We start from the raw sequence: 13,847 nt of genomic DNA, 5'->3' as shown, positions 1-13,847 counted from the left end.
TATAGTGTTTTCAGAGTTAACCCATTTTCCCCATACTTTATTGAATTTTTTTGTTGAACCCCTGGACTCATGTCAGTTTATACATGGTGACATTAGTGTTAACTAACTTTTTCCAAGCGTTTAACCACATGCCGACTGGGCCATAGCCGTAAGACGGCTACAGCCCGGTCGGTTTATCCTGGGTGGACGTCCGTGGGACGTCCTCCCAGAATCCTGCTCTCGAGAACATCCGTGACCGCCGGGTTCGGAGGACCCGGCGCATCACGGATCATGGTAAACGGCCGCTGATCGCGTCAAATGACGGAGCGGTCACATGTAAACAAACCGGCGTCATGTCATGACGCCGGTTCCTCCCTCCCCTCTGTGTACCGATCGGTACAGAGGGGGAGGAGAGGGGGAGGGATCAGATGGTAGCAGCGTTGTGGGCTGCATCTGTAGTGCCCACAATGCTGCTCAGTGACAAATACAGTCACATGCAGCCATCCCTCCATACTATAATGCGATGCAATACCCTGCAATACCCAGGAATACCCTGCAATACTCTGCAATACCCAGGAATACCCTGCAATACTCTGCAATACGCCACAATACCCTTCAATACTCTGCAATACCCCACAATACTCTGCAATACCCCGCAATACTCTGCAATACCCCGCAATACTCTGCAATACCCCGCAATACTCCACAATACTCTGCAATACCCCACAATACCCTGCAATACCCCGCAATACTCTGCAATACCCCACAATACTCTGCAATACCCCACAATACTCTGCAATACCCTGTACTACTCCGAAACACCCCACAATACTCTGCACTACTCCGAAACACCCCGCAATACTTTGCACTACCCTGCAAGACTCTGCACTACTCTGCAACACCCTGCAATACTCTGCACTACTCCGAAACACCCCGCAATACTCTGCACTACTCCGAAACACCCCGCAATACTCTGCACTACTCCGAAACACCCCGCAATACTCTGCACTACTCCGAAACACCCTGCAATACTCTGCACTACCCTGCAAGACTCTGCACTACTCTGCAACACCCTGCAATACTCTGCACTACTCCGCAACACCCTGCAATACTCTGCAATACCCCGCAATATCCTGCACTACTCCGCAACACCCCGCAATACTCTGCAATACCCTGCACTACTCCGCAACACCCCGCAATACTCTGCACTACTCTGCAACACCCCGCAATACTCTGCAACACCCTGAAATACTCTGCAACACCTCGCAATACTCTGCAACACCCCGCAATACTCTGCAATACCCCACAATACTCTGCAACACTCTGCAACACCCCGCAATACTCCGCAATACCCTGCACTACTCTGCAATACCCCGCAATACTCAGCCATGCTCAGCCATACTCTGCCATACTCGGCTGTACTCGGCCTCTGTATCTGGCCAGGCTGTGGAAGTCTCACACATGTGGTATCGCCGTACTCAGGAGGAGTAGGAGAAGCTATTTTGGGGTGTCATTTTTGGTATGTATATGCTATGTGTTAGAAATATTGTATAAATGGACAACTTTGTGTTAAAAAAAAAAAATGTGTTTTAACCACTTCCCGCCCGCCGTCATAGGACGTCATTGACTTTGTGCAGGGATATCTGAATGATGCCTGCAACTACAGGCATCATTCAGATATCAGCTTTTTCAGCCGGTGATTCTCTACACCATAAGAATGATCATAGCAGCTGTTCCACTGCTTGATCATTCTTATGGGAGGCAGAAGGGGACGTTCCCCCCCTTCCCGCCGCCCTGCGATGCTTCTACCGACTCACCGCTACGATCGAAGCCAGAATCGTTTTTTCTTTTTTTTTAATTTCAGGCTTCCCAGCCTAGAGGTGAGATGTGGGGTCTTACTGACCCCATATCTCACTGTAAAGAGGACCTGTCATGACATATTCCTATTACAAGAGATGTTTACATTCCTTGTAATAGGAATAAAAGTGATCAAAAATTTTTTTTTTTTTGGAAAAAAGTGTCAGACTAAAATAAATAAAGTAAAATGAACAATAAAAAGAAAAAAAAATTTTTAAAAGCGCCCCTGTCCATGTGCTCGCATGCAGAAGCAAATGCACACGTAAGTCCCGCCCACATATGAAAACGGTGTTCAAACCACACATGTGAGGTATCGGTGCGATCGGTAGAGCGAGAGCAATCATTTTGGCCCTAGACCTCCTCTGTAACTCAAAACATGTAACCAGTAAAAAAATTTAAAGCGTCGCCTATGGGGATTTTTAAGTAGTGAAGTTTGGCGCCATTCCACGAGCGTGTGCAATTTTGAAGGGTGACATGTTAGGTATCTATTTACTCGGCATAACTTTATCTTTCACATTATGCAAAAACATTGGGCCAACTTTACTGTTTTTTTTTTTTTTTTAAAGCACAAAACAGTTTTTTTCCCCAAAAAAAGCGTTCAAAAAATTGCTGCGCAAATACCGTGCGAGATAAAAAGTTGCAACAACCGCCATTGTATTCTCTAGGGTCTTTGCTAAAAAAGCATATATAATGTTTTGGGGTTCTATGTAATTTTCTAGCAAATAAATGATGATTTTTACATGTAGGAGAGAAATGTCAGAATTTGCCTGGGTGCTCCAGAATGCCTGGAGGTGCTCCCTGCATGTTGGGCCTCTGTATGTGGCCACGCTGTGTAAAAGTCTCACACATGTGGTATCACCATACTCAGGAGTAATAGCAGAATGTGTTTTGGGGTGTAATTTGTGGTATGCATATGCGGTGTGTGAGAAATAACCTGCTAATATGACAATTTTGTGAAAAAAAAAAAAAATTTAAAAAAAATCTTGATTTTGCAAAGAATTGTGGGAAAAAATGACAACTTAAAAAAACTCACCATGCCCCTTACTAAATACCTTGGAATGTCTTCTTTCCAAAAATGGGTAATTTGGGAGGTATTTGTACTTTTCTGGCATGTTAGGTTCTCAAGAATATAGATAGGCCGTCAGTAATTCAGGTGTGATCAATTTTCAGATATTGGCACCATAGCTTTTGGACTCTATAACTTTCACAAAGACCAAATAATATCCACCGATTTGTACTTATTTTTACCAAAGATATGTAGCAGTATAAATTGTGGCCAAAATTTACGAAGAAAAATTACTAATTTGCTAAATTTTATAACAGAAACAAAGAAAATTTCATTTTTTTAACCGAATTTTCAGTGTTTTTTCTTTTATTGCGCAAAAAATAAAAAACCCAACGGTGATTAAATGCCACCAAAAGAAATCTCTATTTGTGTGAAAAAAAGGACAAAATTTTCATATGGGTACAGTGTTGCATGACTGAGTAATTGTCATTCAAAATGTGAGAGCACCGAAAGCTGAAAATTGGACTGGTTAGGAAGGGGGTTTAAGTGCCCAGTTGTCAAGTGGTTAAAGTAAGATGCTCTCTCCTGATTCTGTTAAGTGCAATGAGTTTTCTTACATAATAGAACAGGATCCTCAATAGAGTTCTCATATTATTACTCATAACTTCATCCTCTATAACTCCTAACAGTCCTAGAAGTGGGCTACATATGTTTGGTATATCAAGCGTGTCAGCAATAAATTGGGTTACCTGCGACCATAGCGGTCTTACCCTATCACATTCCCATACCATATGTATAAATGAACCTTCTGCTATCAGACATTTATGACAAGTGGGGTCATCTTTCCTTCCCATTTTATATAACCTTAGAGGGGTATAGTACATTTGGTGTAAATATCTGAGTTGTATCAGTTTGTCTCTAGCAGAGACAGTATAACCTAATTTTTAACCGGTCCGAAAGCAGGCCAGATTTATTGGATGGGGCCGGATAGATAGGATGGCAATAAAAGTAACTGTACAATGTCCACATAAAGCAACAATTGTGGTATGAATAGATTTGCAATTCTGTCTTTGATTACTATACTTAGATGATTCCTCCATGATAAGCTAGTGGTGACATTATCAGAAGCATACAAGCCACACTTTACCCTTCCCTCCTCCATATACAAAACATTATTGCTCATGAGATCTGAGCATTCATGTTTTTGGTGCTTTTACGACTCACAACTCAAGCAAAACTAGAAATGTTGTTGGTGATGCACAAATAGATGATCTACTATGTCTCACAGATAGTGGACATAAAAGGTTTACTGGTTTTATGACGAGGTGAACAATTCAAAGAAAGCTAACTGTGATGTTCTATTTTCTTGATCAGGTATGAACTGATGTACATTTGCTGGAGACCAGACCCAGCTAACAGACCTACATTCACAGAATTAAAGTATGATTTACAGAAATTTCTTCAGGGATTGCCCCCTGCAGCAGAGAAGGAAGATGCCATTTATATTAACACCAGCTTACCCGAAGACAGCATCATCCTGACCCAAGACCCAGAGATCAGCGATATGCAAATTGATGTGGATTCCCAGTATGTACATATTACTCCTGGATCTGACTCTACTGTTGTGATTGTGGAGGTCCATGGAAGTCATATGGATGAACAGCGATATATTTTGGAAGGACCATCTGATGAGCAGGGTGGGGAGCCAGAACAAGCCAGAGCTCCACTATTACATGACAGTTTGTCACGAAACAAAGCTCCCTGGTGTGAGAGCGATACCCTTCTGGATGGTAACTCATTGACTGAGGAACTTCTCTATGCAGATGATTCTGCAGAAGACTCTGAAATTGCAGTATAGAACAATCATCTAATACTGAACATTTTCCCTCCCTTAAGAAAGACTTAATCACAGCTGCTCTTATTTCCTGAATAAGGATATCTAATTCATAGTTTCCACTTTTTACCTGCGGAGAAATGTTCTGGCATTGAACCATTGTAAATACCACTCATTGTTCTGTATAGAGAAATGAGACATTCGTATTTATATATATATATATATATATGTAGAGGAAAACAGATTCTTACGCAACAGAAAAAAAGAGATGTAAATACTCATTGTGTATATATAATTATAAGGGCTACAGGGAGTATTTGCAACGAATTAGGTTTGTGCCTTTGAAAAACCTGAACAGTATAATGCTCTGTATAAAAAGTGTAGGCAATGTGAAATAGGCTGGGGCTAAGGCAAAAGGGTAGATTTACTAAAACTGGAGCACTCAGAATTTGGTGCAGCTGTGCATGGTAACCAATCAGCTTCTAAACTCAGCTTGTTCAATTAAGCTTTGGCAATAAAACCTAGAAGCTGGTTGGTTGGTTCTGGTTGCACTCTCCAGCTTTAGTAAATAAACCCCAATGTATGATAGTTGCAGTGTATTATTAGCCATCCATCACCAAAGATTGTCATGAACTCAGTCTTGGTTTTATTGGATAAAAAAATGTGCAAGTGAATTGTTAGCATTATAAACGCAATCAACCTCATGGCATTAAATACAGATAATACGCACATTCAGGAACACAGGCATTTGTACCCCTTAGAGTTAAAGCTTTACTTGCGTCGTGTTAGAGAAGCTGGAAATCCTGTTTGTTTGAGATCAAACTCAATATAGTAACATGGAAACCCTGCTGCAGTCCCTACGTTTTTTTTCAGAGCACAAAACTTAAAGTAGAACTAAACCCATAAAGTGTAATTAAACCCAGACTTTGAAAAACAATCATTACATGCTATATAACAGAGTGCTCATATTCACAAAGCCACAAAAGCATTTGTTTTGTGTAGAGTGAAATATACCTGGTTATTTCTGCCTTCAGCTGTCCCTCCCATCTTCTCTGTTTCCCCACTGCAAGCTGAGATTGTGTACACCAGCTGGTGTCCTCTATGGAGCATGTTCAATTTCAGTTCCCTTCTATGCTCTTCATTTCCTCCTTTTTCTTATCTGTGCAGCCCACATGACTATAGAGTCACACATGTGGGTGTATACACAGTGGTAAATGACACTCCCTCCCTTCTCCTCCATGTCCTCCTATTGCTAAACAATATATATAGTATGCTGATTGATTACATTCACTAAGAAACTGACAAAAAAAGCTTAGCTTTACAATAAATCAGTATTAAATATATCAAATGTAATTGCTAATACCTGTAAAGTAAAAAAGAGCCTTAGGCCCCTTTCACACTGAGGCGCTTGTAAACTGCCAGTAAAACACTGAGCACTTTTGAAGAGCTTTTCTGGTGCTTTTGAAGAGCTTTTCAGGCGCTTTTGAAGCGCTATCCATTCATTTCAATGGAGAGGGGTGTTTTTTTCACCACCCTGCCAGCACACTGTCCCAGTGGGAAAGCATCCATTGAATTTAATGAAAATAGGTTTTCGTGGCGCTTTTTTTAGCATCAAAGCGCCTGAAAAGCACCTTAGTGTGAAAGGGGTCTTAGATACGGATGCCATCTGAACAAAATGAAAGCTAATGCCACTCACTTTTGACTATGCCTACACCATATTAATGCACAAAATATACACAGTTGATGTTCAATAAAGATTTATAGTGAGCTATAAACAGTTTTTTGATATTCATAATTTAGTTTGAATTGCTTTTCTGAAACTGTTTTATTTTTAGTCATGTGACAGGCACAGCACGAATCAGGGATGTGCAGACATACACTCATATTATAGAGAGCATGCATCAGCAGAGCAATAGAAGCCCCTCCTAAGGATCTTTCCCTACAGATGCCAAAGAACAGGGAAGGATCATGCTGCAGGAATAAGGTACTTATTCCTGAGGATTTAAAAAAAAGGAATACAGTGACATGATATACCATATTTATAGGCGTATAACACGCGCTGGCGTATATAACACTCACCCCAATTTAAGAGGGAAGTTTCAGGAAAAAAACTTTTTTGTGTACCCATCTGCAGCCTGTTGTGTGCCCATCTGCAGCCTGCTGTGTGCCCATATGCAGCCTGCTGTGTGCCCATCTGCAGCCTGTTGTGTGCCCATCTGCAGCCTGTGTGCCCACCTGCAGCCTGTGTGCCCACCTTCAGCCTGTTGTGCGCCAATGCAGCTCACTATATCTCGGATGAAATCACAGATCTGTTTCCTCACTCTCAGTCGGCAGTCACATACACAGTCCCGCCTCCACCATTGGCATTGGACCAGCTCCTGTGATAGACAGAACACTGGTCCAATGCAGGACTGTGTGTCGGCGAGCCGAGTGGAGAGAAGAAGCCAGCTCTGTGATTTCCAGCGGCACTCGCCCCCTGCTTCCCCTCTGAGGTACACTGTTGGCGTATAACACGCACCCATGATTTTCCCCCTATTTTCAGGGGAAAAAAGTGCGTGTTATACGCCGATAAATACGGTTTATGATATTTGTGAATGAATTATGGCAATTAAGACTTCTTTGGTTATCATCACTTTAAGGCTGGGTTTACATACATGCGAATTGGATAATTTTTTAACCGCATCCAATTCACATAACATGTGAATGTGAAGGCCTTCCAATGGAGCCGATTCATACATGTCCGGGGCAGCTGCGGTTTCAAAAAGGGCCCTCTGTGTGTTTGGGTCTGGTCCAGGTAAAAATTCGCACCTGAATCACACCTGAAATGGTGAACAGAAACGCACCAGACTCCGGACTGCAAACCGCAGCCGGACATGTGTGAACCCAGCCTAAGTGTTTCCCAAAACAGTTATGTTCAAGGCATACTGTGAATGATACCTGTCACAGTTGCTTGTGCTCACAAGTGAAGCACCATTACAACTGCAGTGCAAACTAAGGCTAAAATGGCAGCTTCTTTGGCTATAGAGGAGAGGAGGACTTAGTTTTGGCAGCTTTTATTTCTGGTATTGCAAAAGGAGTTTAAAGCTGAACTTTAGAAAAACAGCTAAATACTCAACTGATATATATATATATATATATATATACATACATACATACATACATACTGTACATACATACATAAGCAGTTTTTACTTGCCAACGAATTTGTATATGTGTCCATTTACTCCTGCGATCTGCACAGTCCTACCACCTAATGTAATCAGGAGGATGACACCACTTTCTCTGCTCAGTCTGCTTATTCCTTGCAGCAGCCTTTTCTTTATCAGCAAATCTAATTGGCTCGCAGTGCTGCCCCTCTCTCTCTCTCTCTCTCTCATACTGTAAGTGCTGCTGTATAGAAGATTGCAATACTATGTAATATGTTGTACAATATATACTGTATATGTAATGGCTGTTGAACATCCACCTGGAGTTCTGCTTTAAACTAAATGTATTTTCTATGAGAACCTTTGTATCTCACTGGCTAGGTTTGAGTCTCATAGTAGGGGTGCTGCTGTTGTTTACCACTCAGCTATGGGAAGTTGTGAGACCTCTATGATACTGCAAGCAAAGGATACAAAGAGGAGAAATATTTAAAGCGTAACTCCACTTTTGTTGAGAAAAAAAAACATACCCCCCTGGGTGATCTATGTACATTGCAAGGATTATAACAACCTTTGTTGCGGATTCCTACCTTTTGCTATTCTGAAGAAATCCCTGTGTGTTTGTCTGTGCCTCTGTACTGAGTGGGTCTAATGGGTGTGGTTTCATAATTATCAGTCAGCTGTGACAGCTTCTGGGTCTGCATCCCTTTAGACCTGTTCCTATTAGAAGTATATCACCAAAAATGAAATTTTAGTTGCAGTGGATGCCTGAAATCTGACTTGTATCTTAGGCAGACTTCTGGGAAAAAGCTGTAAATGTGATGACTAATGTATACTTTATATCCTTAAGGTGGCTTCAAAGAGGGAGGAAATTTGACGAAAGTTTGTGGTTGAAGCTTTGAATATAAAGACGGAATTAAATTACTGTTATAATATGTCTAGATTTGTGCACCGTATCCCATCTATTAAAATGCGTCAAGCCTTTTAGGAGGATAAAATATAATATTACATTTTTTTCATTCCATGAAAACACATTTCTCTATGAACACGCTGAAAATGTACTGTAAGAATATCAACAAAACCCTACAAGTGTAAATTAATCACATTTCTCTAAAATTGTTACACAGTCAGACAAGATAGCTGTCCAAAAACATGTTCACCATGAGCCAGTAATTCAGATGTATATTTTTGTAATGGATATATATGTAGCAGGAAGGCGCACTGTATGTCCTTCAGAACTTTGATTTAAATAAAGAAACTATTTGGTAACTCTATTTGTATTTTCAATATTAGCTAAAATGTCAATTGTCTAAAAAAGAAAATAACTTGATAATAGCCTGTGTGTGATTGGGCTGGTGAAAGGTTTTTTGACACCCTAGGCAAAACCTCATTTTGCCACCCCCCATTGGCTCCACCCCCTTTGCCCTGCCCATGTATACCCCACCTTTTTAATGAAGCACTCATCAAATGCAGCCTCACCAGCACCCATCAATGCAGCCTACCAGTGCCCATCAATGCAGCCTAATAGTGCCCATCAATGAATGTTTGCTTGCTGCCATTAATTTGGGAGTCGGGACACAGGCCTCCACCGCCGCTGCGCCTCTGACACTATGTGCGAACGGAGCGGCAGCTGCCTGCTGATACAAGGACTTAGTTGCTTGCTGCAGAGAGAAGAGAGTAGGAACATCAGTGCTCCCTAGGCGGCTGCCTAGTTTGCCTAGTGGTAACACCAGCCCTGATTGGGGGTTTTCCAATTGTTATTGGGGATCACTGTGATTTTCTTTGGACATTTTGATTGAACTGGATAGATATAGTTCTATTTAATTACCCTGTGACCTTTTATCAGGTGGTATGACTGGGGTCTGTTATAATATTCCAGCTGTACGATTGTTTTTTTTTTTAAATCCACGGTGGTACAAAAACCTAAAGGTGGAAAGACCATTAAGTGTACAAAAAAAAATGCAGGTGAAACACACTAAAAAGTGTACTTAAGGGTGTGTTTGCCCACCCCCCAAAGGGGTATGACTTCTCCCTAAGGTAGGACACAGGGTGCCAATGGTCTTTTAGGTCAGCCAAACCAGTTTACTGAAAGAATGGAGAACTTTCACTTTCACTTATGGTAAAAATCCACTTTAAAAAGAATACACAATCGTGTAATCATGCTCACATACGACTGGATGACTGAAGTAAAAATTCAATTTTAAAAATTGCTATTTTTTTAGGTAATGGGGGTTTTGTTAGATGACATTGGAGCTGGTCCTAGGTGCTATTATCTTCAAATGGTCGATGCCCGCGAAATCCTCATAATAAAAGGGACTTTCAACAGTTGCTCCCAGTGTACAGTACGAAAAAAAGAAAATGCGCTTAGCTAGGTTAATGTGGTGAAGTTCTGCTGATTTCAATAATTCAAGTCCAAAACCTTCGGGTTATACTGCTAGGCAGGAGCATAGGAAGCTGGCAGTCTAAAAACTTTAGGCTAGCCCATGATAACCCCCCCCCCCACTACTTGCATGCCTCATTTTTGTAGCAAATCAGTACTAACAACATGATCACAAACACAGAGGGGTCATACTTGTGTCCCTCAATGGACTCCAAAAGAAAAAAAAATTAATATGAGTTTTGTCTATTGAGGGACAAAGGAAGTCATAGCCTCCCTGACGGTATTCCCTAATGTGGCTCGGGGTTAAATTTCAGTCCCATTAGCGGTAACCCCGAGCCACACTAGGGATTACATTGCAGGATCCTGGTGCGGCTTTACTTACCTTGTCCCCAGGATCCTGCGATGTCCCCCGCAGTGTCCGTGGGCTGTGTCTCCTCCGAAGCCTCTCTGTGCCAGGCTCCGTTCCCTGCGAGCGGCGTGACGCACGGGGGCGGAGCCTGGCGGCAAATTCAAAAATTGTAAAAACCATAACACATACAGTACATTACAGTACTGTATGAAATTATTTCACATCCCTTTTGTCCCCAGTGCTTTGGCCCATGCCCTGCACGCAGTTTTATATGATATATACTGTTCTTTCTGCCTGGAAACTGGAGATTGTCCATAGCAACCAAAAAGTGTCCCTTTATGTAAAAAGTGGCTTTAGATCAGCTAGAAAACAGTGATAGTAAATTAGAACACTTGCAGAATTGAGCGATAGTGAATCGTGGGGAAATTTATTTTATTATTATTATTATTATTATATTATTATTTTTTTTAATTATTTATATTTATTTATTATATTATAATTTATGTTTTTGTGTTTCAAACTTCATCATACCCGGGATATCTACTAGACTCTTGTTTGGACAGATTTGTGTTATTGTTAAGAATTAGAGGCCTACAATAGAAAACGCCAAATTTCCATGCAAAATAATTGTACCGCTTTCAGCACCTAAAATACGAAATAATCATACCGCCAGGGAGGTTAAACCTTTGGGATGTCCAAAAGTAGTCCAACTGAGGGATGGACGAAACAGCAAACGATTGCTAACAGGTCCATTAAACAGAAAACTGAGAACTGCAGCAGCTCAGCCGCCTGGGAGACCAAAAAGTCCACCTGGTAGAACAGATACAAGGAAAACCACCTTGTGGATGAGAAATGTCTAATGTAGTACCATTAGAGCATCTACTTCTTCCAGGAGACCCATGCATCTGACTACAAACTTGTCCAGTGTGTTGCTGAAGCTGCATGGCAGGAGGATCAAATCCAGTGGAAACACAGCAATTGAACCAAGGCGCTAAACCCCTGAGGCCAATGTGCAACCTAATCCCAGCAGTCCTGCTGCCACGAATTCCCACACAAGGATAGGAAAAAAAACCAAACAAACAACACATAAAACCTAGCGCAAGGACACTGGGGATATCATGAGTTTTGGTGGCAATGTTACACAGTTACATAGTTAGGTTGAAAAAAGACACAAGTTCATCAAGTTCAACCCCAAAAAAAAATATACAATCCCATGTACACAAAACTACACCCACTGTCTATCCAGAGGAAGGCAAAAAACCCCAGCAGAGCATGCTCCAATTTGCTACAGCAGGGGAAAAAAATCCTTCCTGATCCCCCGAGAGGCAATCAGATTTTGCCTGGATCAACTTTTACCTATAAATGTCAGTACCCAGTTATATTGTGTACATTTAGGAAAGAATCCAGGCCTTTTTTAAAGCAATCATCTGAGCTTGCCAGAACCACCTCTGGAGGGAGTCTATTCCACATTTTCACAGCTCTTACTGTGAAGAAACCTTTCCGTAGACGTAAAGATAGCCCCCTAGTCCTCTGTGATGACCTTAAAGTGAATAACTCAACATCAAGTTCACAATATCGTCCACTTATGTATTTGTACATGTCAATCATACGATCATATCCCCCCTTAATCTCCTCTTCTCAAGAGGGAATAGATTCAGTTCCTCTAATCTTTCCTCATAGCTGAGCTCCTCCATGCCTCTTATCAGTTTGGTTGCCCCTCTCTGCACGTTGTCCAGTTCCCCGATATCCTTTTTGAGAACTGGTGCCCAAAACTGAACTGCATATTCCAGATGAGGTCTTACTAATGATTTGAACAGGGGCAAAATATCTCTCGCTCTGCAGTCCATACCTCTCTTAATACAAGAAAGGACTTTGCTCGCTTTGGAAACCGCAGCTTGGTATTGCATGCTATTATTGAGCTTATGATCTACCAAAACCCCCTGATCCCTCTCCATCATTGATTCCCCCAGTTGTACCCCTAGTATGTATGATGCATGCATATTCTTAGCCCCCAAGTGCATAACTTTACATTCATCTACATTAAACCTCATTTGCCACATAGTCACCCAATTAAACAGTACATTGAGGTCGGCTTGTAAATTGGAGACATCCTGTAAGGACATTATTCCACTGCATAGCTTAGTGCATCTGCAAAGACAGAAATGTTACTTTTAATCCCAGACCCTATATCATTTCTAAAGATATTAAAAAGTAAGGTCCCAGCACTGAATCTTGGGGTACACCACTGATAACCTTAGACCATTCAGAGTAGGAATCATTAACCACTACTCTCTGAATTCTGTCTTTTAGTCAGTTTTTTATCCATCCATAGTGATGGTGATATTAATGTGACAGAATGTCCAGTAGCAAGAAATGTCCAAAATGCACTTTATTGAATCAGAACAAACAGATCAAATAAAAAAAAAAATCCACAGTCTATAAATAAAGACAATGTTGATGCGAATGTTAATGCACTTACTATGGTTTCCATGCATTGCAGCAAATGGGTAGCACCTCTATCACAATGGGACTGTAAATGGAAAGCACTCCTGTGAGTAATCCGACCAGCGGGTATGGCAAGGACCGCAGTCCAAAATTGAGAATAGATATAATTGAAGAAAGTGGCCGCAAACAAGCCAGCAGAGACACCGAAGGTTCAGCGTCAGACCAGAAGTGTGTTATCAATAATCAGGAAGTGCATCATCCATGGGCAGGAAGTCCATAGGTAGTCATTTTGCCAGAGTCCTCAATGCCAGTAAGCCTAGGGTTTCCAAGATTACATAATTTGAGGCATTGCCTCTCTTTCTCAAATCACTTGGGACACAGCCAACTGTCAACTGTCTACACCTGAAATGTACATGGCTGAAAAGACTGAATTATGAAGTTCTGCCCAAGATAGACATGCCCAGACATGTTTAATGTATGCTACATGATGGCCCTCCAAAAGCCAAATCCCCTCAAACTCCAGGATGTTTATTGGGAGACAAGATTTCTCTAATGACCAAGCACCCTGAACCAAAGTTCTTAGGACTCCCTCTCAGCTAAACAGACTGGCTTCCACTGGAGGATCTTCCATTAGACCGAAATAAAGCATTTTTCCTAACTCCACAGCCGGATTTATGAGCCACCAAACCAGGCCTTTGGCATCAACCAAATCGTCCAGTCCAGGGCCAGGAATGATTTGACCCACAACAACAGAATTCTGCGTTGCACATGTCTGGAATTAAATTAGGCAAAATAACTGCCTCGAAGAAGGCTACCATCATCCCCAAGACTCAAATGGAAGCAGATAGTAGAAT

At 41.5% G+C, this 13,847-nt stretch overlaps 1 protein-coding gene across 2 annotated transcripts in view; it reads left to right on the top strand.

The window, feature by feature from the left end:
• MERTK (MER proto-oncogene, tyrosine kinase) overlaps positions 1-9,088 on the top strand; it is a 166,634-nt gene extending 157,546 nt beyond the window's left edge. For both annotated transcript variants that reach the window (XM_073628043.1, XM_073628042.1), the window contains exon 19: positions 4,217-9,088. In XM_073628043.1, the coding sequence (XP_073484144.1) occupies positions 4,217-4,700 (484 nt within the window). In that variant the 3' untranslated portion in view covers positions 4,701-9,088. The remainder of the gene's footprint in view (positions 1-4,216) is intronic.
• The last annotated feature ends 4,759 nt before the right edge of the window (positions 9,089-13,847 follow it).

Source organism: Aquarana catesbeiana, linkage group LG04 (assembly GCF_042186555.1).
Source record: "Aquarana catesbeiana isolate 2022-GZ linkage group LG04, ASM4218655v1, whole genome shotgun sequence".
Lineage (NCBI taxonomy): Eukaryota > Metazoa > Chordata > Amphibia > Anura > Ranidae > Aquarana > Aquarana catesbeiana.
Note: the sequence above shows the minus strand (reverse complement) of the source record. Positions and strands in the feature narration are given on the sequence as shown.